General features: G+C 33.6%; 1 protein-coding gene and 1 long non-coding RNA gene across 4 annotated transcripts; both read left to right on the top strand.

Moving 5' to 3' along the window:
• The first annotated feature begins 614 nt into the window (after positions 1 to 614).
• LOC141707826 (uncharacterized) lies at positions 615 to 22,849 on the top strand. Of its 3 annotated transcripts, none has more exons than XR_012569172.1 (4): positions 615 to 906; positions 1,874 to 1,996; positions 2,787 to 3,318; positions 22,518 to 22,849. It is a non-coding gene; the product is annotated as an uncharacterized LOC141707826 (long non-coding RNA). The 3 variants fall into 3 exon arrangements; XR_012569171.1 differs by lacking the exon at positions 22,518 to 22,849 and adding an exon at positions 10,854 to 11,181; XR_012569170.1 differs by lacking the exon at positions 22,518 to 22,849 and adding an exon at positions 7,756 to 8,086.
• On the top strand, positions 3,549 to 8,086 carry LOC141706481 (uncharacterized). Its single transcript, XM_074509228.1, has 3 exons — positions 3,549 to 3,556; positions 3,733 to 7,717; positions 7,835 to 8,086. The coding sequence occupies exons 1-2, from the start codon at positions 3,549 to 3,551 to the stop codon at positions 4,778 to 4,780; spliced, it is 1,056 nt and encodes a 351-aa protein (XP_074365329.1). The 3' UTR covers positions 4,781 to 7,717; positions 7,835 to 8,086.
• Positions 22,850 to 24,608: the final 1,759 nt, after the last annotated feature.

Genomic DNA, 24,608 nt, shown 5'->3' with positions numbered 1-24,608 from the left:
AATTTTGTAACCTATATAATACCAGTCAAATCCAAGTTTTAGTGGCACCCCTTTAGCGTAACTTCTTGCTCCATATTTCATGATAGCACCATGTGTGTAATAATCAAATGTTAGGGATAATTGACAAACTCTCCCTTGAACAAAATTTGTGCTAAACTCGACTTGCTGCTAATAAAAAATAGAGCGATCCTGTTGCAATTGAAGGGCCTTGTGGAACTGCAACACTCAAATTTCCAAGGTAATGAATTATGGTCAGTTGTCTTACTTGTCATAGTGTTTGAATAAAAATCAATTGCACTACCGGAAAAAGTAAAATAGATATCGTCTTTTAGACATCGGTTGATGTTGTCACTGATATAAATAATATTTTTTATATCAGTTTTTCTAAACTGATATCTTTCAATAAAATAGATATCGATTTTTTATATCAACCGATGTTGTAAGTCTGTTTTTAAAAAGAATGACTAATTGCGCCCCCCATATTCCCCTAACCAAATATTTCATTCCCTCTTAAAACTCCCCCGTTTTATGCCTTAGTAAAATTTTAAGTAATCATTTCCCTCTTCTTTTCTACTTTAAGCTAAAATTTAAAATCAAAATCAATATTAAACAAATATACATATCTAAAACACAAAACTAAAAATCAAAAACTCGCGTCTCTCTAAGAACAACTCCCCCTTCTCTCACTGTGCTCAACTGAAGACTCACTCATCTCTCTCTCGACTACTCTCTTTGTGCTCTCTCTGTTATTTATTTTCCTCGGAATTTGAAAATGTGCTCTCTCTTTTCGCCGGAGATTGAATAGGTCGAAGGTTGAATTGGGTTTGAGTTTAAAGGTTAAAAAGGTGAGAATTTAAAACTTAAATCGGAGTTTAAAGCTCAAATCGGAGGTCAAGCTTGAATTGGGTAAGCTTTGAACCCAAATTTTTAAATTGGGTTTCAATTTAAAACCCTATATTTTTAATTAGTTGAGTGATTTTTGAATTGAACATGTTAATCTTTTTTTAATTGACTAATTATTTGAATTGTTTATATGGGTGTCAATTTTGATGTATATGTTTGTGTATTGATGTATATTTGGGTATATTTTTGTGTTTTAATTTATGACATATATGTCACTTTGAGAAATCAAGAGGAGGTATTATTTAAGGAAATGTACATATTGCGATTACGATATCAGTTGAGGAGGTTTTTTGGTGATTTCAAAGGCGAGAAAGCTTGTTTGATCAAAGCTCTCACTACTGATATATACATTTTTATGTGTCATGTGTTTTATTTTTAGCTAATCTTGTCAATTATGATAGATCTCTTGTCAATTAGATTATGTTAGAGAATCATTTGGAGAATGTTAGTATAAAATTAGTGAGGCAAGATGGTGCAAAAACAAACGATCTTGCAGGTTATGGATTCACCACTTATGTTTTGCTTGCTCACGGTTTGATTGCTAAGGGCGTGAAGGTGTGAAGTAGAATTCTTTATCTACCAGATCAATAACGAAATTTACACTGATCATTTTTATATGTATTTTGCCATAAATAATGAAGTTTGAGAGGGCCATAAAATTAATCGTTTTTATGTTCATTCTTTAACTTGTAGCTATATCTAGGTTATTGCTGCTAGGATGAACCCTATTCATTTTTCACGTGGAACTGAGAAAACATCTTTAGCCCTTATTTTTGAGCTCAAATCAATGTCAGGAAAGGTGGACAATGTCTCTACTTCAACATTCTAAAAATATTTGAGGGAAATTCTATGATTTCAAATAGTAAGATTGTCACAGCAAAGAACATCAAATTTCCATTCTCAAGATAGAAGATGACAGAGTTACTCTGTGTTGATCGATACCACCTGACAAACTTCTTGTTCCCTGCAGGTTGAGAAGCTTGAGATTGCAGATGTTGCCTTTGTCAGTGCATGTAATGATCTTGCAGTAGGAAAAATTATTTCTGAAGCTCCTAAATAAGTATGAAGGATAGGGGTTATCACAATTAAGAAGGTATGAAGTTTGACTGCAGATTCTTGTCTCCGTACTTTGTCACTAATAGACGTAGAATAATTGTGGAACTTTAGAACTACAAGGTCTGCCTGTTAATCTTGTTCAGGCTTTGTTTGCTGCTTTATGATGTAATTAGATAATGCCAATTTCTTTAACTGAAATTACTTTTAGTAGAAAAAAATCATCAAAAAACCAAAGAAAATGTTATTAATATTGGATAGCACAGTAAAGGAGGAGTATCCAATTTATTAAAATGATAAATTTTAACAATAAGTAGCTGCGTCACCTGGTCTATTTCGTACCTATTGCAAGTTGAGATAAGTTGAAACCGTTTTTAGACTTAAAAATTAGATTTATGGAAGCATATATAACTATTATCTATTTCAAATTATATAAATAAATTAAAGCATGATGCATTGTTTTTTCATATGGTACAAATCCAGGAATCTTAGCATATTCTTTTTGCAGCATCGGTGGGGAGCTATGAGGCTTTTTTAGCTGATGGGTCTGAGTACATGTCCCTTTTTACCTGTTAAGATAATCTAGGACTTCAGTTCCTTATCTTTTAATATGAACCATAGTATCACAACTTGTAAGTAAAAATGGAATCATACCCTGAGTAACTAGCAGTGTGACTCTGATAAAATGTTAAAATGCAATTATTAATTAAGTGTATAATAAAGGATATAACTTAAAAAGTACTGTCATTATCCTTTTACCAAACCAGGTATCTTAAAGACTTTACATTTAGCTACTCACAATTATTTTTGATGGTTTTTTGTATTTGCAGTGGGGACTATGGTGAAGCTAGATTTGGAGTATTTAAAGAACTTTCATCGCAGAAGGGTACATATTGTGGAAGAATCTGGTGTGAATCTGCTATAATTTGAAACAATTCCAAATGAGCTTGAAGCTCAGGTGTTCTTATGCTGATTGGGTTAAATCTCAATATGGCCACTCAACTGAAGGGCACATATCAGAAAATACACTCATATAGTTGACAGTAATGATAGCCCCGTTAGTCTTCGTTGTTGACATGACGGGAGACTTTATACTCGTAACGGAAGTTAAACGTGGAGTGACATGGCAACAGGTGGCGGTTAACGTGTACTCGAACTAAGCAGGAGTGAATTATAATAGGAAAAACGAAATATAAACGGTCTAAAACAAATGGAGAGCAATTAGGGTGCAATTGGAGAATTGGGGAAAAAACCCTAACCATAAAATCGGTGATTGAAGGCAAGATCATTAATAAAATTGGTCGATTGAGGGCGTTTAGGAGTTCGATTAGCAACCGACATCATCAATCTCTGCAACAAAAGGTATGTCCGCGTTGTTTAATATATGAACCCATGTATTTCTTGAGATGTATGTATGTGTGTAATTGATTTTATATGTATATAGTTGTATATTTATGTGTTATTTTGTGTTTTCACACCTCCTTTTGTCACTTATGTTGGGGGTAGAACTGAAGTTATTAAAGATTTTGATAGTGATTTGTTATCGTTTCGGGATATTGAAGATTTTATTGTAAAATATGAATATGATGTGAATGCTCTGGTATATTTTAAGTGTGATGGTCACAATTTTAAAGATGGGACTAGATTAATTTATGATGATATATATGTCATAGATTTGGTAGCATTATCTAAGCCCTATAGTATGATAGACCTTTATGTTGATCATTTCGACCTTGAGTTAGTCGATGTTCCACATACCCCAAAATAAAGTAATAGGATTGCTAATGTCGAGGATAAAATTATAGAATTAGAAACAGTTGGTGATAATAATGAAAAGGAGGAGGATGGTTTTAGTGATGACACAGATGATCCCGATGATCCTGAGTATCAAAATGTGAGTGAAAATGAAGAATCCAATGAAGATACTGAAGTCCCTGATAATAAATGTGAAAGTGATGATGAGTTGCATGCTATAAGAGCAAATTCTAAGAAGTTTAAAGATAGCCTTTATAATGTTATGAATATACCTCAGAAATCTCCCAGTGAAGACTCTAGTTTTGACTCTCAAAACTCGAGGTCTTTGTCATCCTCAAGTGAGGATGAGAATTCTAAAATTGGGTATGTAGGTCCACCTAACCCCAAGAAAAGAAGAGCATTTAGGAAAATTGGAGGTAGGGATGAGGTTCCAAAATGGGAAGTTGGGATGAAATTTGTGAACATGGCTGAATTTAGGGAGTCAATGAGGAGATATGGTGTCCTTGAGAGAAGAGGGGTTCAGTTTCTAACTAATGATAGTTATAGATGCCAAGTATGCTGTGAGGGAGAGTGTTCCTTCTACATGTGGTGTAGTGGGGACAAAGATAGTGAGACATGCACAATTAAAATACTTGTTGACTCACATTTGTGCACTAAACCATATAGCAACAAAATGGAAATAACTAGATACTTGTGTGATTTGTTTGGAGATAGGATTAGAAAGAACCCTCAGTGGAGTTGTAAGGAGATGGCTGAAACTATAAAAAATGAATTGGAAATTCAAGTGCCTAAGATAAAGATTCTTAGGTTGAGAAAAATGGCACTTATAGGAATTGCAGAAAGTCTTAAACAACATTATTCAAGGGTCAGAGATTTTGGTCATGAGGTGCTTCTTAGTAATGCTCGCAACACTGTAAAAATTTCAACAACCAGATTAAATGAAGAGGATCCTGTGAAGTTCAAGAGGATATATGTATGCTACCTTGCTCTGAAAAGTGGTTGGAAGGCAGGTTGTAGAAAATTAATAGGGTTAGATGGACGTTTTCTGAAAATAGTTTGTGGTGGTTAGCTAACAACCAAATGTTTCCAATTTGTTATGGTGTTGTTGAATCTGAGAATACAGATTCTTGGAGGTGGTTCATTACCTTGATGAGGGATGATTTAGAATTAGAAGATGGTTTTGGATTGACAATAATAAGTGATCAGCATAAGGGATTAGAAAATGTTGTGAATGAGCTCCTCCCATCTGTTAACACAGACTCTACACAAGGATGACTACAAGAAGGAATGAGATGTTGAACACTAATCTCCAAATATTCCAAGAATTAAGAAGAAATTGGATTTGCTAGTCACAGAATCAAGGAAATGGTTTACTGCTTGGGATGGGGCCAAGAAGTTTTAGGTGAAGAGTGGAACAAGATCTGTAACAATTGATTTGGAGAATGGAACTTGTGGCTGCAGAATGTATGATCTCACATGCATACCATGCCATCATGCCATTGATGTTATCTACTAAAGTAGGAAAGAACCATTTGAATATGTATCTGAGTATAAATACCTTGCTACCTACAAATTTTCACTTGAAGCAATGAATAGGGAAGAATATTGGGATTTCCACTAAAATGAAACAATGTTGCCACCAGATATTCCTAAAAAACTAAGAGAAAGATCCAAGAAAATGAGGAGGGGAGAGGAGTGTGAAGGAGGTAGCAGAAGTCAAGCCACAACATCCACTGGTGTTTTAATACAGAGGTTCACCAATAAGAGAGTAATGCATTATAGTAATTGCACACTTCTAGGCCATAGAGTCTCTAAATGCCCAACTAAGAAGTCTGGTGAAAATGAAGCTGCTCAAGGAGATGCACCTGATGAAGAGACAATTAAGAAAAGAAATGAGAGCACCACAGAACCTGTGAACAAGTCAGCCAAGGTGAAGAAAAGGCAAAAACTAGTTGTGAGAAGGCCTCAGAAAGGAATTAAAATTAATGAGCCATAAACTCAAAGCTCACACACTGGTGCTAAAAAGGTAAATGAGCCATCATATATAGGTAAAGGGAAGTTGCCTATAAAGGATAAAGAAAAAGATGATAGTGATGAAAGTGAGATAGGTGACAGAGATGTGTGGAGATTGTTTGAGCAGGATTATACAAATGATGAAGCTGATCACCAAGAAAGGGAGGATGCAGAGAAGTGTCAAGGCATCGATGATTTAATTGATAAAACATTTTTAACAATGAGAATGAAACAGAAGAAGGCCAAGGCAGTGGTTGAAGGTGGAACAGATTGAGTTCAGCTAGCTGATGATGAGCCCCTTGCTTTCTTTAAGAAAGTTCCAAGAAAGAAGATGCATTTGGTGAAAGGTAAGGGTGCAGATGAATGGGATGTTAGTGACAAGGACTATGCTCATTTCAGTGAGACGCTTAGAGGTCCTGTATGGACAAAAGCTGTGTTCATGCCTACACCAGGATTGATACCTTTCAGACTACCAAGATGTACACCACCACCACCTATAAGAGCTGAACAGAGCACTAGTTCAATCAGACATGCTCAATAAAACATCAATGTCCAGGTGATCAACAACCATCCTCCACCAGAGAGGACTTATGCATTTAGACTAAGCCTTGAGTTAAAAAGGCTAAGTGGGTTCAAGAACACTCCAGAAGATCCAATTAACCTAGTTGGGTGAAATCAAGTTTGCATTTTAAGCCTAAACTTTATGACTTTAAGTCCTTGGATTTGCTTTAGATGTAATTTAATTATTTCTGTTGGTTGAAGACATTGTAAGACTTCCTTGGATTTGGTATTGAAGATTTATGACCTAATTTATGCTATTTATGTTTTGGATATGCTTTCTTTTACATCCAAGTTCAATTTTATTTATATTTTTATCATGTTTTCTTAACTGTTATCTGTCATAATTTATTATAATTGTCGTGGCAAATTGTAAAGTAATACAAGTAGCAAAATTTTGTCTTTATGACCTTTTCATTTATTGCATATATGCCAAACATACAACACATTCTGATCAAAACAATTACTCCTAACCACCATTACACATACACATTTACTGCCATAAACCAACTACTACATGTTCATCACAAATGCAACCACCAACATAGCTACCAACACACAAATCTTCAATTGTCTTTTCATGTTTTGCTTCTCAGCCTCCAACATAATTCTTGCATCAATCAACACCTTTCTTTCTTCCTTCAAAAGCTTCTTTTTTCAACACTCTTGGATAAATCATCTTCAACAAGCTTCAACTTCTACTCCAAATAAATCCTCATGTTATTTAAGTGAGTAATCACTTCCAAAGATCTTGGATATATTTCCTCTTCAAACCATTAAAAATAATGACATCCTAGGCCTTCCTATAATTAGAAACCACCACAGTTTTAACAACAAAATTGATTAATTGTTAAATGAAAACAAATTATTACCTTAGCTACGTGACAAGTATAGAATCGTCTTCCAGGATTTTTTAAAGTCCAAGTAACACAAACTCTAGCTTGTCTCCCACAAAAACACGATTAATGTTCTTCCTTCTTCACCGACTGCAGAGAGGAGGAACATCCAGTACTTCTACCCATGGGGCTTCTGTTTGTTGACATATCAACATAAACTATATAAGCCGAATTGATATAAAAAGAGAATTTGTATTTCGGTTCATTCAACTATGAAGAACCTTAATTGTTATATATATATATTATGAGATGTAAAGGAAGTAGCCGTTGCAGTCATCCATGTCAAAAAAAGAACCGTTACATACGCTATCAAAATGATGCATGTCACGTCAATTCTCCCATAAAGTCAACAACGAAAACTAACAGGGCTATCATTACTGTCAACTACAGTAGTGCAAGTGAGACGCTGATAACTTGAGTGTGTTTTCTGATATGTGCCCTTCAGTTGAGTGACCATATTGAGATTTAACCCTATGCTGATTGTGAAAGTTTTTTATTTCCACTGTTTACATTTTTCTCAGTAATTATAATACATTCAGGTAGCTCACTAAATTGTATTTCTTATTTTTTACAACAGCTAAAATTATTCCGGGCAAGTTATTTAGAGTGCCTTAGGCTTTGCACAAGATATTGATTTGGATATTACTTCTTGATAGGCTTTTGCTCAGCTTCTCGAGGATAAAGCCGTAACTACCGCGTGGTTTTTGCGAGTCAGAATAGTGTGAGCAGCTTGTGTGCTTTGGGGCGTCATGGAAAGGGGAAAATAAAGATCAGATGTAGCAATATAAATTTACTTCGTAGAAAATAATTAGGTGATTTTTTTCATCTTGGTTGCTTTTATTATCCCTTGTTGGATGCAATGATATTTTTTACATCAATTATACCAAGTATTTTAGTTTTGGTTTTTACCCTGTGTTTGACAACCTGGTAATTGAATGATATACATATTAAACCTTAGCTATTAGAGAGGTTATTGTGCAAGATATGCCTGTATAATAACAAGACTAAGTCATATTGAACACCTAGGATTAAGTTGTATGATAATCAATATTTGAATTCTATAATTGTATTCCTTGAGTCTGTAAAAATGTTTAGTAGATTATATTGGGGGTTTTTCTGTTAATAGTTTCAAGCTAAGGAATAAATTCTAGAAGAAAATCAAGTCCTGATCATGCCTCAGAGAAAAGGGTAGAAGTTTGTAGAAGTTTGGAGTTGAATAATGTTGTTCTAGGAAAAATATTCTAAGTTAAGATATTGACAAGTCACAAATCAAAGGATATCGAGAAGTCAGTCGAGAACTCCAAAATGACTTATTAAGAAGCCCAAGAGATATCGACAAGTCATTTCTGCATATAGAGATCTCAGATATCGACAAGTCAAATGAAGATATAGAGAACCAGAGATATCAACAATTGAATACCTCATGTGGAGATCTCAGAGATATCCACAAGTCAAAATATGTATTTAGAGATCTCAGAGATATCGACAAGGAATTTCTGTATGTATAAATCTCAGAGATATCGATAAGTCAAATTCTTCATGTAGAGAACTCAGGATGTGAAAAAGTTAAAAGCCTAGATCGAGAACTAGATATGTCGATAAGTTATTCTTCATGTCGAGAACTAGAGATCTCGACAAGTCATTTACATATGTTGAGAACTCGAGATATTGATAAGTCATTTGACTTATCGATATGTCACTTCTCTACAGAACAAAAAGAGATCTTGACATACTATCTCAAATTCAAAATATAGACAAGTTCAAGATTCAAGATTATCGGTCAACAAACAATTCATTCAGTGTGCTGTAGTTAAAATAGTTTTTATAAGTTTATTTTTATTCTTATATTCATAATATTATTTTAAGGGTATTGGTTTAAAAAAAATAGTAAGGCTATTATAAAAAAAGAGTGACGGTTTTAATAAAAAACAAAGAAAGGAGGAAGAAAGAGTTAGGGTTTGAAAAAAAATAACAGGGAGAACAAAAAGAGATTACTTACATTTTATGAAAAGAGGAGAAGAGAGAAAGAGATGGAGAGAAGAGAAGAGAGTAAAATAGATAGAAAATGAGGAAAAGAGAAGGCAAGACAAGGAGAAATAGATGAAAAACAAAGTCAAATCGGAGATTATGGATTTGGAGTTTAAGAAATTAGGGTTCTTGTGATTGGGGTTCTAAATTTATTGATTTTCATTCTCGGTCTAAGATCTCGAGGTACGGATATCTTCCTTGTACTCTTTATTTTCGTATTCGAATTCGTGTGTACGGATATTTTCGTTATATTCTAAATCTTGTTATACTTCATCGGATTCTTGTGCTTCAATTCCAGTAATCCGAATTCTTGTGAAATTTGTATTTAATTCTCTATTTATTGGATTTTTGTGATTCTAGACTCCTCGGAAATCTTATTTGATTATCTTCATCTTTCGTTCTTTGAGTTTTCTGAAATTTTAGTTGTAAGTATCTTGAAATCTGCAATTTATGAAATCTGGTGGGTGAAATTGTGCTTGTACGTTCTAACTTCTTAAATTCATAGTAAATTGAATATTTGTTCAAATATTATGAGAAATACCATTATGGAAATCTCTTTTCGATATCTACAATTTACGTGTACATTCTACTGCTAAATTCTGTAATTTTGATGTCTTAAACATCAAAATACTATTGTAATCAGGGGCTGATTCTGTTCTGCAGTCCGCATTTATTTATTTTCTGAATTCGTTACTTGTTCGTTTTTGACGGGACTTACCATTCTGGAAAGGTCTCGGAATATTCTATGACTTTCGTGTTTCGTACTTTTTCATCTGAATTCATCTTTATTCGGTAATTTGGCATTCTTTGGAACTGATCAGATTTGAGTTTATCAGTAATTAGTTATTTTGTGTGATGTTTAATGTTGTGATACTTGATTAGAGTGTTTTGAGATTATTTTGATAAATTTATATATGATTTTGGAGATGTAAAATATTTGGGTGTGTGACCTTTGAGTATTTATTTTGAGTTATTTATGTTATTTGTATGACTTGGGAGTTGTAAGACATCCGTCGCGAGTGGATAATCTCGTGTTTGGCACCTCTTATGCGGTGTACTTAAATTGTATGAGCGTATCGCCGAAGTTGTGTGACACGTATAGCGATGACTAGTTTGTGTATGATTTGGCCTTTAAGGTAGCACGTGCTTATTACCGTGCAAGCCCCTGTAAGATATTGGGTAGCATTTGCTTTGTGCTGTGCAAGCCCCTGTAAATTTTGATGACTACATATTTCTGGATTACCGAAAATGTATGACATCCTGTAAGTGTAAGATTATCTCCCATGTTCGTATGTAAGCTATTTTATGTATTATTTTGTAAGCGTGAGAATATGTGTAAGGGTATGATTTCATTTTATCATTATTCTTTCGATTATATTATTTGTGATTATTATGTATAATTGATAAGGATATGTGTAAGAGTATGATAAGTTTTGGGTGGTAAGCATTTAGTTTTATTTTGTGAGTTGAGTATTCATTTTTTTATATTATCTTATTCACTATTATTATTGTGCTTCATTCAGATATTCAGTTGTGTTCTTAGCCTCGTCATCTTTTAATCTTTGTTCAGTTATGCTTTATTTTATATCCGTATATGAGCCTTTCGCTCACTACCGGTCTTTTGTTTTTCTTGTTTTCCTCCGACAGGTATTCTTTCTTTTAGGTGGGTTGTTTAAGGGGAAGAGTGCGAGTTTCAAGACTTTGAGGAGTTTTGTATTTTCTTAGATTTTTTTTAGAGTTTGTTGGTTTGGTTGTAATTGTTGGACAAACTTAGTATTTTAGACTAAGTTGTGAATCATTTTGAGACTCTATATGACTGAGACACATTATGTGTTAGAGGTGTGTATTTATTGGAACGTATTCTCCTCTTCGAGGGGATTCCAACGCATATTTAGATGCTCAAAATGAGTAAAAGGTGAATGAGAACTGATGTTCCAAAGTTTTACCATTTAATATGAAAAGTGGTTTTGTACCACATCGAGAGTAGCACAAACCTATTCCTTAGTTTTTCTTATAAATAGCATGTACCACATCGAAAAGAAAAACAAGTCCCTTCAAGCCTCTCTTTATAAATAGAGTCTTAGGGCATCAGTTTTATTAAGTCAAGGGAATAAGAGTCATCTCTTTCATTCTCGGTCTCTTTAGTCCTAAATTTTTCCAATATTCCGGTGATAGTTCTCGGGCTTAGTTCAAGTTCGCTGAGTGTATATTCGATCTATCGATTATACTAGTATCTCGTTTTATACTGGGAGGCTATCGACTCGCACATACGGTGATAGGCGAAATAGCTTTAAGGAGACAGTTTCAACTGGACTCGAGTATCTCCCTTTGGTTATATCATTTCTTTCTCTGTTTGATTTCGTTTACTCACGCATACACTTATTTGATTTATATGTATTAATCGCAGATTATATTCACAATCTTAAAGCTATTATATTTTATACATCTGTGACTGATACATCTGTATCTACTTGTTTTGTTGAGTAACATATCGATGGAGAACCACACTGTGAACGATCCGATGAATATGACGGCTGATCACAACGCATAGATCACTAGATCTGATGGGGTTCACCAGCAGCCGATTAACCCTAACGTACAGATCGTACGATCTGATGGGGGTCAAACGCCTATTGGACATGTGCCTTCGGGACATGTGCCTGTGGGACACACTGTCATTGGACAGTTTAGTGTTCCTCTTGGACAGATATCGGCAGGATTCACTCCTCCGATCATACCTGCGGTGCCTACTGGTGTGCATACACCTGTAGTACAGACACACGTACCATCTGTTCAACCTGTGGTGCCTGCTACACTTGTTATGCCAACTGTGCCTGCTGCACATGCTGAAAAACCTGAGAAGTTCAACGGAACAAACTTCAAACGTTGGCAACAAAAGATGCACTTTTATCTGACCACGTTGCATATGGATCGCTTCCTTAAGGAAGAACCACCATTGCTCACTGCTGAGAGTTACATGCAGACTGTGTATGCTGTTGATGCTTGGAAGAACTCCGACTACATCTGTCGGAACTATGTGTTAAATTGTTTGTCTGACTCGTTGTATAACGTATACAGTGCGAAGCCAACAACTAAAGTCTTATGGGAGTCACTTGACCATAAGTATAAAACCGAGGACACTGGGGCAAAGAAGTGGATTGTTGGCCGCTTTCTTGATTATAAGATGGCAGACTCTAAGACTGTGGTCAGTCAGGTGCAGGAACTGCATGTGATCATTCATGACATTCATGCTGAGGGAATGGTCATAAGTGAGTCTTTCCAAGTTGCTGCTGTTATTGAAAAGCTTCCACCTGGATGGAAAGATTTCAAGAACTACCTTAAGCACAAGCGAAAGGAGATGTCTATGGAGGATCTTATTATTAGACTTTGTATTGAAGAAGACAACAGAGGGTCCGAGAAGAAAGTTAATGTTGCCACTGAGAAGGCAAACATGGTGGAGCATGCTCAAAGCTCCAAGCCCAAGAAGACTAATTCTAGTAAAGGGGCAAAGCTGACACCCAAAGGAGGGATTTCGAAGTCGAAATTTCAGGGGATGTGCTACAACTGTGATAAAGTTGGTCATAGGTCTTCTGACTGCAAGAAGCCCAACAAGAAGAAAGAAGCAAACATGGTAGAGAATATCTCCAAGGAGATGGGTGATATAGACCTCTGTGCTACGGTCTCTGAAGTGAACCTGGTCGGTTCTAATCCACGTGAATGGTGGATTGATACTGGTGCTACTAGGCATGTTTGCTCAGACAAGGCAATTTTCTCTAGCCTCAAAGCTTCCGATGCTGGTGAGAAGCTCTACATGGGGAATTCAGCAACTTCTACCATTAACGGTGAAGGCACGGTGATCCTGAAGATGACCTCTGGGAAGAATCTGACTTTGAAGAATGTACTTTATGTGCCTGATATTCGCAAGAACCTTGTGTCTGGTTCTCTGTTGAGTAAGCATGGCTTTCGCATTGTAATAGAGTCAGATAAAGTTATTTTGTCTAAGAGTGGTATGTTTGTAGGAAATGGTTATTTAACCGATGGGCTGTTTAAGCTCAATGTAATGTCCGTTAAGGACGATAATGAAATGAAGAATTCTTCTGCTTACTTGCTTGAGTCTCCTAATTTATGGCATGCTAGATTATGACATGTAAATTATGACACTTTACAACGTTTAAGTGCAAAAGAATACATACCTAAACTTACTATCGATTCAAAACATAAGTGTGAGACTTGTGTTGAGGCAAAATTAACGAGATCATCATTTAAACGTGTGGAAAGGAACACCAAAGTGCTAGACCTAATACATAGCGACATATGTGATTTAAAATTCGCTCCAACAAGAGGAGGAAACAAGTATTTTATTACATTCATTGATGATTGTATAAAATACTGTTATGTATATTTGTTGAAAAGCAAAGACGAAGCTATAGATAAATTTAAAATCTATAAGGAAGAAGTTGAGACACAACAGACTGAGAAAATCAAAACGATACGAAGTGATCTTGGAGGTGAATATGTTGAACCATTTGGGGAATTCTGTTCACAACATGGTATAATCCATGAGGTCACTGCACCATACTCCCCTCAGTCAAATGGTGTGGCTAAAAGGAAGAATCGCACTCTAAAGAAATGATGAATGTGATGTTGTTAAGCTCTGGGCTTCCACAATCGATGTGGGGAGAAGCCATCTTAAGCGCAAATAATATTTTAAATATTACAATGCACAAGAATAAGGATGTAAGTCCTTATGAAATGTGGAAGAAAAAGAAACCAAGTTACCAACACCTGAAAGTGTGGGGGTGCCTTGCAAAGGTACTGATCCCTACACCGAAGAAGGTGAAGATAGGTCCTAAGACTATGGATTGTATCTTCATCGGATATCCTCCACACAGTATTGCATATCAGTTTCTTGTTCATGAATCCAAGATTCCTGATATTCAAAAGAATACCATTATGGAATCAAGGAATGCCTCATTCTTTGAGACGTTGTTTCTCTGTAATCCAGGAAACCAACAACCTACGACGTCTAAACGATCTCATGAGTCTGTAGATGACGATATTGAGAGTGACGAAAGTGAAGACGAAAATGTAGGGTAGTGAGAAGGAGCAAAAGATAACAAACGGAGAAATCCTATGAGTTTGATTTTATGACCTATTTGCTCGAATAAGGTGACCCAAAAACCTATAAGGAGGCGGTTACCTCACCTGATGGGCCTATATGGAAAGAGGCCATCAAGAATGAAGTTGATTCAATTATGCATAATCATACTTGGGAATTAGTGGACTTGCCAACTGGTTGCAAACCATTAGGTAGCAAGTGTGTTTTTAAGAAGAAGTTGAAAACTGATGGCACTATTGATAAGTATAAGGCCAGACTTGTGATTAAAGGATACAAGCAACAAAAAGGTCTTGATTACTTTGATACATACTCTCCTGTAACGAGAATAACGTCCATAAGGTTGATGTTTGCTATTGCTGCAATGCGTAATCTAACTGTACATCAAATGGATGTGAAAACAGCTTTCCTAAATGGAGATATAGATGAGGAAATCTATATGGAACAACCCGAAGGGTTTGTTGTCCCAGGACAAGAAAGAAAAGTCTGTAGATTGGTGAAATCATTGTATGGTTTGAAGCAAGCGCCTATGAAATGGCATGAAAAATTTGATGAGGTCGTGCTGGAAAATGGCTTCAAAATTAATGAATGTGATAGCTGTGCCTATTACAAGGATAACGAGAGTGGCTATGTCATGATGACACTATATAACCTGTGGATATGACTTTGCACCTATCCAAGAACAAAGGTGTAGTTGTACAAGACCAGACATTGCATGCTCAATTAGCAAGTTGAGTAGGTTTACGAGTAATCCGGGAGCTGATCACTGGAAAGCGATCATAAGGGTACTAAGGTACTTGAGGGGAACTCGAGACTATGGACTGCACTATGGAAGATACCCAGCAGTATTAGAAGGATATACTGACGCAAACTAGATATCTAGCAAGAAAACACTTAAGTCTACGAGTGGCTATGTGTTTACATTAGCTGGAGCGGAAATATCATGGAAATCCCCAAAACAAACGGTGATAACTCATTCCACGATGGAAGCTGAGTTTGTGGCACTAGATAAATGCGCTGAAGAGGCTGAATATCTACTTCAGTTTCTGAAGGATATTCCAAGATGACCAAAGCCTGTAACTGCAATAGGGATTCACTGTGATAGTCAATCCTCTATTGGCAAAGCACAGAGCACGATGTATAATGGAAAGTCTCGTCATATACGACGATGACACAGTTCCATTAGACAATTGATCTCAACCGGAATTATCACTATTGACTATATACTGTCAAAAGATAATATCGCGGATCCACTAACCAAAGGGTTATCAAGAGAAGTGGTTGAGATATCATCGAGAGGGATGGGCCTTAAGCCTATTGCTTAATGGTATCATGGTGGACACCCAACCATTGCTGACTGGAGATCCCAAGAACTTGGTTCAATGGGACAACTAAATCATGATGACCAAATCACTGTGGGGTAACCCCTGGTCTGTTCCTATGATGAGGAAACAGTGAGACCCGTAAAGTACGAGGTTAAGCTTTGAGCTTTTAATGATCTTTGATAAATACATGGAGTTCAGGAGTGAACATATGGAATTCAGTTGAGTAAACGCGGGTTACTCTATAAGATAAAGATCACCTATGTGGGAGAGAAGTGGGGCCGCTTCAAAGGAGAATTGCGAGGCACAATTCTTTAGAAACTCCTGCAGAACCAGAACGATGTTCCATGGCCAAAATGGACATAATCATGAGAACTGAATGAGTCAGGAAAGATATAGTGATGAGTATGTCATCGTTTACACAAACGGTCGAACAGTTCAAGGACATCGCGTCATACTGTCTACTAGTAAAGTCGATATACTTATTCGAGCGAAGGTTCAAGGAGCATTCTCTACCTATCGTATGCTTATCTGACCGCCGAAACTATCACCAAGTCAAGCTCCGCGTCTATCTGTCTATGTGGTGCGTGCTACTAGACCATCAATCTCATTTATGGGGGATTGTTGGACAAACTTAGTATTTTAGACTAAGTTGTGAATCATTTTGAGACTCTATATGACTGAGACACATTATATGTTAGTGGTGTGTATTTATTGGAACGTATTCTCCTCTTCGAGGGGATTCTAACGCATATTTACACGCTCAAAATGAGTAAAAGGTGAATGAGAACTGTTGTTCCAAAGTTTTACCTTTTAATATGAAAAGTGGTTTTGTACCATATCGAGAGTAGCACAAACCTATTCCTTAGTTTTTCTTATAAATAGCATATACCACATCGAAAAGAAAAACAAGTCCTTTCAAGCATCTCTTTATAAATAGAGTCTTAGGGCATCAGTTTTATTAAGTCAAGGGAATAAGAGTCATCTCTTTCATTCTCGGTCTCTTTAGTCTTAAATTTTTCCAATATTCCGGGTGATAGTTCTCGGGCTTAGTTCAAGTTCGCTGAGAGTATATGCGATCTATCGATTATACTAGTATCTCGTTTTATCCTGGGAGGCTATCGACTCGCACATACGGTGAGAGGCGAAATAGCTTTAAGGAGACATTTTCAACTGGACTCGAGTATCTCCCTTTGGTTATATCCTTTCTTTCTCTGTTTGATTTCGTTTACTCATGCATACACTTATTTGATTTATATGTATTAATCGCAGATTATATTCACAGTAATTTGGTTGTATTTTATTTCAAGAACTGAAAGTTTTATTGGATTTTAATGGAGTTTGGATTTAAATAAGTATTATCCTGAGAAATTTTATTAGTTGGGTTGTTAAAGTCACAGACCTACAAGATTCTGGACAGATTTTCTAACACCAGAAAAGGAAATAGACAATGTTGCTTTAGAAATTGGTTTAGTACATTTTAGTGCAAGTTTTGTAAACCCATGTTGCTAATCTATAAAGTATGCACATGTCCTTAGTTTAGAAGTAACAAACAGATCTAGAAAAATCTTGTATTCTCTCAAGATAGTAGCTGAGTTCTTATTTTCTTAGAACACAGATTTGTAGCAAGACAAACTAAATTAATACAAAAAGGGAGTTTTTGATAAATTGTGTTTTGTGTGATTTCTGTTAAATATAATATCTTTACATTTCTGAACTGCTTTGTTTAACCATAATCCAAATAGTTTTAACCAAGTAAAATCCAAGAAACAGATTCACCCCCTCTGTGTTACTATTCCGTGCATTCAATATCTAACAGAGGTGCACTTAAATTAAAGCCCGTTCTATTTTGGATTTAGGTAGATGCTATGATGGTGTTGGTAATTTAATTTGTTATTTAGGTAAACAGTCTAGATTGTGTCTTTGCCAATGACAACATGTACTTTTTTATCAAATTTCTAAGAGTTAGTAAAGTTATTGATGATACTCTATCTTATCAAATTTCTATTGTAACGACTGAGATTTTCGTGAATTATATTATGTGAATAAATATAATTGTGTGGTTTATGTGTAAATTATGTGAAATTACTGAAAGAATATTTACATATAATTTTTTCCAGTTTGATGAGTCAGTATAAGACATGAATTATGATATGTAAATAAAGATCGAGTCGGAATGACCGTTGGGCCGTTAGTTTAGACGCGACCCGTAAAAGACAATTAAGCGAAAAATGGATTTGATATTATTGTTGAAAAAGAGAATTTAGTGAATTATGTGAATAATATGAGATATGAAGAGTCTTATGTGTGTATGTGATTATATAGATACGAATAATTGAAGTCATATCGTTATTTGAACTAGCATAAATGACCCGTGCAAGACACGTGTCATTTTCTAGAATTATTATATGCATCATGCAATTATAATGTTATTAGAGCAACTCCAACATTATCCTTATACAGGCTCTTAAGTCAAATTTCGAAGAAATTGAGATAAAATTTCTCTCCAACAAGCTCCTTGTCCCTCTCTATGACATTAGGACGTCCGAATGTTTTCTCACTTTTAGAAGTAAATACCCCCTCCTCAACTATTATTATATTATATTTTTCTTACCCGTCTATTTAATATAAATGACTTTAATAAGTAAAAAAATGTATATAGAGTGAGTTTAAGGAGAATTGTTGGAAATGTTATTTGATTTTGGCTTCTAAATAATTATGAGCTCATTTTTTTATATTATTTGCAGTGAAAATGCAAGGAGGTTTTTGGAGTTGCTCTTAGTTGTTTTCTTATTTGTAAATGTTGTACAATGTCTAACTTATATCAAATACAAATTGATTGTTTATCAATATGCATTATTTTCATACAAGACATTACCAAATTAAACAACGTTTCTAATATAGCTAATTAAGCAATATATATATTCTTGTTTGTGTTGTATAATTTGTATTTAATGAATGAATATAAACAGGGTAGTCAGTATACGTTTAAAACGAAACGATTAAACTTAATATAGAATGTCGTTAGTATGTTTACAAAGTAAAAACTAAAAAATAACATATATGTTGAATACACAGTTGACCAAAAATTTTGAATTATATTTAAATAAACTATATGTACTGGTCTATATTATTATTGAGTTCACTACTAACTTAAAATTAACTTACTCAATTTAAAAAGATAAAAAATGCATAACTGAAGTCAGAATGACTTGCAATCATAATATACAATAATGTAAAATTTACATTACTGTTAATATAAAATTTGATTTTAATGAAAAATGTTTGTTTTTGAAATTCAACGTATGTATGTATGAGAAAATGTTCGTTTTTTATTTACATTACTGTTAACAAAGTAAGATTAAGTTATATGTGTGTGTGTTAGCATGTAAATTATCGTATGTTATATTTCTTAGTAAATTGTGACGGTTTCAATTATTTATATGCTAAATAACTGATTTATGTACATGTATAATCATTATTAACATCTAGTGAGATAATTGATTACTTAAATAACATGCATTTATAATTATTCAAAAATTAAAATTATGTAATAAATTAATTGATATAATTTATTTTTGGTATTCATATTATCACTCACAAACAATCCATCTATTTTTTACGCAACCGAGTATCAATCATGGTTGTAACAAAAAATAAATTATATTTTTAAATACTTATTATTGATATTCATAATTTTTTTCAAGAATTCGAAGGAAAAAATGTAATTATATCGTTATTTAAACTGTTTTTAAGTTTATTTAATTACGACTCTAATATTTCTTTATATAATAATTTGATAACATTGTATACTATTCTCCTAAAATTAATATTTTTCAATTCGATAAAATTTTATAAATATCAGTTGAACTGGTTATTTCCTTCAAATTATTGAATAATATATATTTTTTCTTTTAATAATATAAAATGCATTGAATCAAATGTTACAATATTGTATAGATATAAATTTTATTTGAATAATTCAAAATATTTGTACAATGTTATCTGATCAATGAATATTGTTTATCTAAAAGAATTCTGTTTAAAAAGCTAGTTCTTTTAAAGTGAAAAATCAAAAATAAATCGATTTAATATATCATCGTAGTTTTAACAAATCTCGTGAGATCTCATATCAAATTTCGAATATTTTTAAAATCGAGACAAATCCCAAAAACAACAATGCGCTACCTGTGAAGTTAGTAATTTTAATACAATAATCAATTGATTTGATCCAAGAAAGACCTCAAACACATTAATTTTTATTAACATAAGATATTAAAAAAATTCACATTATTGGTAAGATATTCTCGCCGAGCTTGTAATTTAAATTTATTAAACGTAGAATGTGATGATGATTTTTCGGTCGGGTCATTTAGTCAAATTTCGAGTATTTTTTGAACAATGAGCCAAGTTCTGATTTCAAATTTGAAATAAACTAAAATGCATTGACTCATTATAATTTGAAATTATCTAAATATGTAATACCAATATAGATTATTTATATATAAGCGATTCTATTTTCAATATATTTTTTAAAAATTATATATGTACATTTTAATTACTTTTTATATTAAAAATATGTTAAAAATATATGAGATATATTTTTAAACTAAAAAATGATTATTAAATAAGATAATAATCCATTTATGTATTATGCCTAACTATATATCTTGAATTCAAATTTTTAAAATTAACTGTACAAATATTCAAGTAAATATCTTTTTTTTTGCGGAATTCAATTAACTATCTTTAAAGTTAATTAAAATATTCATTTAGCACAATTACATATTATGTGTATGATAAAAAAACACATGTGACAATATGGTGTAGTGATATGAGGTTGTATAGGTGAATGAAATATCTCGAGTTCGATTCCCACAAACCACACCTTTTATATAAATATTAAAAATAAGGGTAGTTTAGTCTTTACAATGAGACTTTTTAATCTCATAAATATTATCCTCTTGTTCTCCTATTATATATAGAAGAGATTAGCGATTATTTGCTAAAAGTGAAATTGGTTATAAATAGTGTTTAAATGAAAAATGGGTATACATGAGATTTTATTGATGTGATGTTTGAATATATGTTACTTGACCCTTACGTGTTTGAATTTGTAAATTTGGAATTTTTAAATATTTTTAAATGATTTATTGAGTGAGAAATAAAGGTTATTTGACCTTTATATATTTTTACAAAATCATGAGGGTATGTTTAAATTATGAAACTTATTTTATTATCTCTGGAATGGTGTTCTAGAGACTTTTTAAAAATAAGCGTTGGAATTATTTTAAGGTCTGGGTATTTTAAAATGATTTTTTAAAAGTTATTTCTATTTTCCGAGTTATCTTGCAAAATTCGCATAAAATAAACCGTTCGCTTAATTATTATTTAAAAAGTACTGAGAGGTAGATATTCTCGTAAACTTCATTTTAAAAATAAGTTTCGATTTTATAATTTCTTTTTCCTAATTATTATTAAATTTACCAATAATTATCAACATTATTTTAATTAGAAAGTTGTTAATTGAAATATTTTTTTATGAAATTACGAAACTGGCCCTGAACATATAAAAACCAGGAGCAGCCTCCCCTTCCCCTTTCTTATTCCCCCGTCTCTCTCTGGCTCCCTCCCTCCCCCCTCGCTCCCTCGCTCCCTCCTTCTCTTGCTCCCTCCCTCTCTCTCGCTCTCTCTCTGAGACCATGCATGTGCGTGGTTTTGCTTTCTACAGCTATATAAATATATGCATGTGTGTTTTTTGAAAGTTTTTCAGAAACCCTTTTCTTGATTAATTCGGTTTTACCAAATTTATGAATGAATTTAGTGGTTTTGAGCAGGATTCTTGATATTAAACATGCTTGTGATAGTGTTTATCCAAATCGGTGAAGTTTCGTGTGGAAAACTCGAGTTGGGCACCACCGAGACTTTACCGCCACCGGCGGTGATCTCTGGTGAGCCGGTGTTGGGAGGTGATGCTCGTCTGGGCCCTACAAATCATTATAATTTTATTTTAATTCGTGCATGTTAAGTTCAAGTCAAAAATTTATAATTTTGATTTCTTAAATTCAAATTTTGGTTCGGTATTGATGTTTTATTAAACATTATCGCTCGATTATATGTCAAATATAAATTGATTTCGATGTATGTTTTGTATCATATTTATGCAGGTTTTTAAAGGTTCAATTTTTTTATTTTGGTTAGGTTTTGCATTTGATCGATAATATAATTCGTTTATGTGCTTAATTACGACATGAGATCGTGCATGTGTGCTTTAGCTAAAAATTCAGATTTTAATTGATTGTTGGTTATGAGTTTTAGATCGAAATTGTAGATTGTAGTTCGTTTGTAATATTGTTGTGTATTGTTGACTGGATTGGTTAATTGGCTAGTGTATTTATGAACAGGTCATGCCGGATTGTTGGTACAAATTATGTGTTATAAAGGGAACCTAGTGTGATTAAAATGTTATAGTATCGATGTTATAAACTTTTACATGTTAATTATAAATAAGAGATGATTGTAAAATAGAATATGTTCTTAAGTGGCTTCATGTTTACATGAGTATAAATAATGGATCAGAAGAATCGGTATATACTAGAATATGGATATGAATGTGTTTTTATGTGACCGATGTGAATAAGGTACGTGTATGTATGATTGTTTGTTTATGTGCAAAAAATCGGTATGAAGTGATTTAAAGGTATAAGGTATATGTATATAAGTTTGATTATCTGCTACGCGTGTAGTGTGGTCAGAATTATGAGTAATAGTATGAGGTGAATTAATTAACGTGAATGGGGTAGAAAGTTAGAGGTTCAGAAAAACGTCAATTGTTTATAAGATCCCTAATTAGGGTTTGTTGTTATATTATAGATTTGGAAAGCAGAAGCATTTGAACTAGGAAAGGAAAAGAGGTTCTAGGTGGCAGTAACTCCATCCCTGTGAAAAAGGAAAGCTCCTCAGGCAAGTAACTCTGCCCTTTCTTATAAATGTTAAATGAGAATGAAACAATAAGAGAAGTTTATGGTATCGAATGATAGAAAGAAGGATTTTCATGGTATTGTTACTTGATCTTGTTGATAGGCCCTGTTATTAGCTTGTTCCTTGTAAATACCTATATATACCTTGTTTCATATTATTATCATATTCTCACCTGAGCATCTTTATACCCCATACTTCCTGATGATTCATTTTACCCAGTTGATACCCAAGTTGACCGAGATCCCTACATTAATAATACACATGTTTTGTTAACATCTTGCTTCGAAATAGCTTTATTTTACGTACATTATTAATATACGTGCTTACCTTGATCGCTCTCTAGTTTGCATTCCTTTTATTATACCCTTGTTTACATCATATGAACTTCTGAAATGAATCTAATAATGATTTTCGACTTGAAAGAGTCCAAATGATTACAAAGAACGGTAAATGTTTAAAATGGAATTAAGTTTAGAAAAATAAGAGTTTTTCAATATAAAGGTTTTCACTGAATTCCTAAGGATTGGATATTTGCGTAAGAGGTTAGCGGGGCTAGTCCAGCTAAATAAGAGGATAGCGGGGCTAGTCCAATATAGTGTCTTATGTACCTTATGACCGGAATGGAGGTCAGTACGGGCTGATCACCCGTATTATATTTAGAAGATGAATATTCCACTTGAATATATTAATTTTATGAAAAATGGAAGTAAAGGTTTTATTCGTGCTTTAAACATTATTTATATGTCACATCTTGATTTGAAGTTTTAAAACAAGTAAGTTTGAAGCTTTCCAAAGTTCTAATAAAACCTACTCAGAAAAGGCTGCTCGTTTAAATACTGAACCGTTCAGAACCATAACCGTGATCTCTTAAAACCCTATTATGGAGATCTATTTTATTACTATTAAGTTACTGCCATATTTGATATCTAAAGCTATTTTATTAGTTACTTGATGGGTCTTCTAGCTCATATTGTTGTGTTGATCAAACCTTGGCAATTAAGTAAGAAGATGGCCAGACTTAGGAACACCTCTCGTAAGAATGTCCCTAGCGGTCTATTCTGCACTGTTAGATTCCAGGTGCCAGATCAGGTAGAAGTTGATGTGAGGAATTGTTGGTCGACCTTTAGAAATGTAATATTTTATGATCAGATACAATCAGGTTATCTAGCAATTCCAAATCAGAATTGTGTTTTTAATATTCTGGAAAAGGGTTGTATAATATTTATATTCTGCTTGGTGGTTTTAATCTTGTCTCATACTTCATCCTGTATCGGTCCTTATAGTTTTTGGGGTTTATTATATTGATATTATCGTACTTTAGTTGTTATAAAGGTGTTATGAGTCCTCATTCCTAACCCTAAGTTTGAGGGCGTCACATCTATCGCTATAAAATCTGCAGATTATGAGTCCAATCAGGAGTAAACACGGCAACTCAGGAAAATCATAAGCTTCAATGAGATGGTGGAGATATTTTTGGCATCAATATTATTAAAATGCACATCAATAAATAGGTAATATATACATCATTTTGTACAAAAATATCGATGTTAAGTACCACAACAGATAAAGGCTTTAGATAATAGAATCGATGATAAAGAGTAAATTAGACAACAATTGCTTACACAAAACTGATGTTAATTATCAAATAGATATCAGTTCACCTCCTATAGAAATAAGTTTTTTTTATAAAACTGATGTTAAACCTATTAGTAACATCATTTTATTATGAAAACTGATGTTAAAGGTATTAGTAACATCGGTTCTAACTATATTATACCAGTCTGAGGCATAATTATTGTTCATCTGACATATGTTTAAATTGATAAAAATATCATGTTATAATAATATATAAAGGATAGATGTGCATTAAAAACATCAGGAAATAGATATCGGTTTCTTTTTAAAAAATGACGTTATATGTCCACCTTCATATCAGTTTAAAACCAATGTTAAATGAAGGGTCTTTAACATCACCCACGAAGA

Source organism: Apium graveolens, chromosome 2 (assembly GCF_009905375.1).
Source record: "Apium graveolens cultivar Ventura chromosome 2, ASM990537v1, whole genome shotgun sequence".
Classification (NCBI taxonomy): domain Eukaryota; kingdom Viridiplantae; phylum Streptophyta; class Magnoliopsida; order Apiales; family Apiaceae; genus Apium; species Apium graveolens.
Note: the sequence above shows the minus strand (reverse complement) of the source record. Positions and strands in the feature narration are given on the sequence as shown.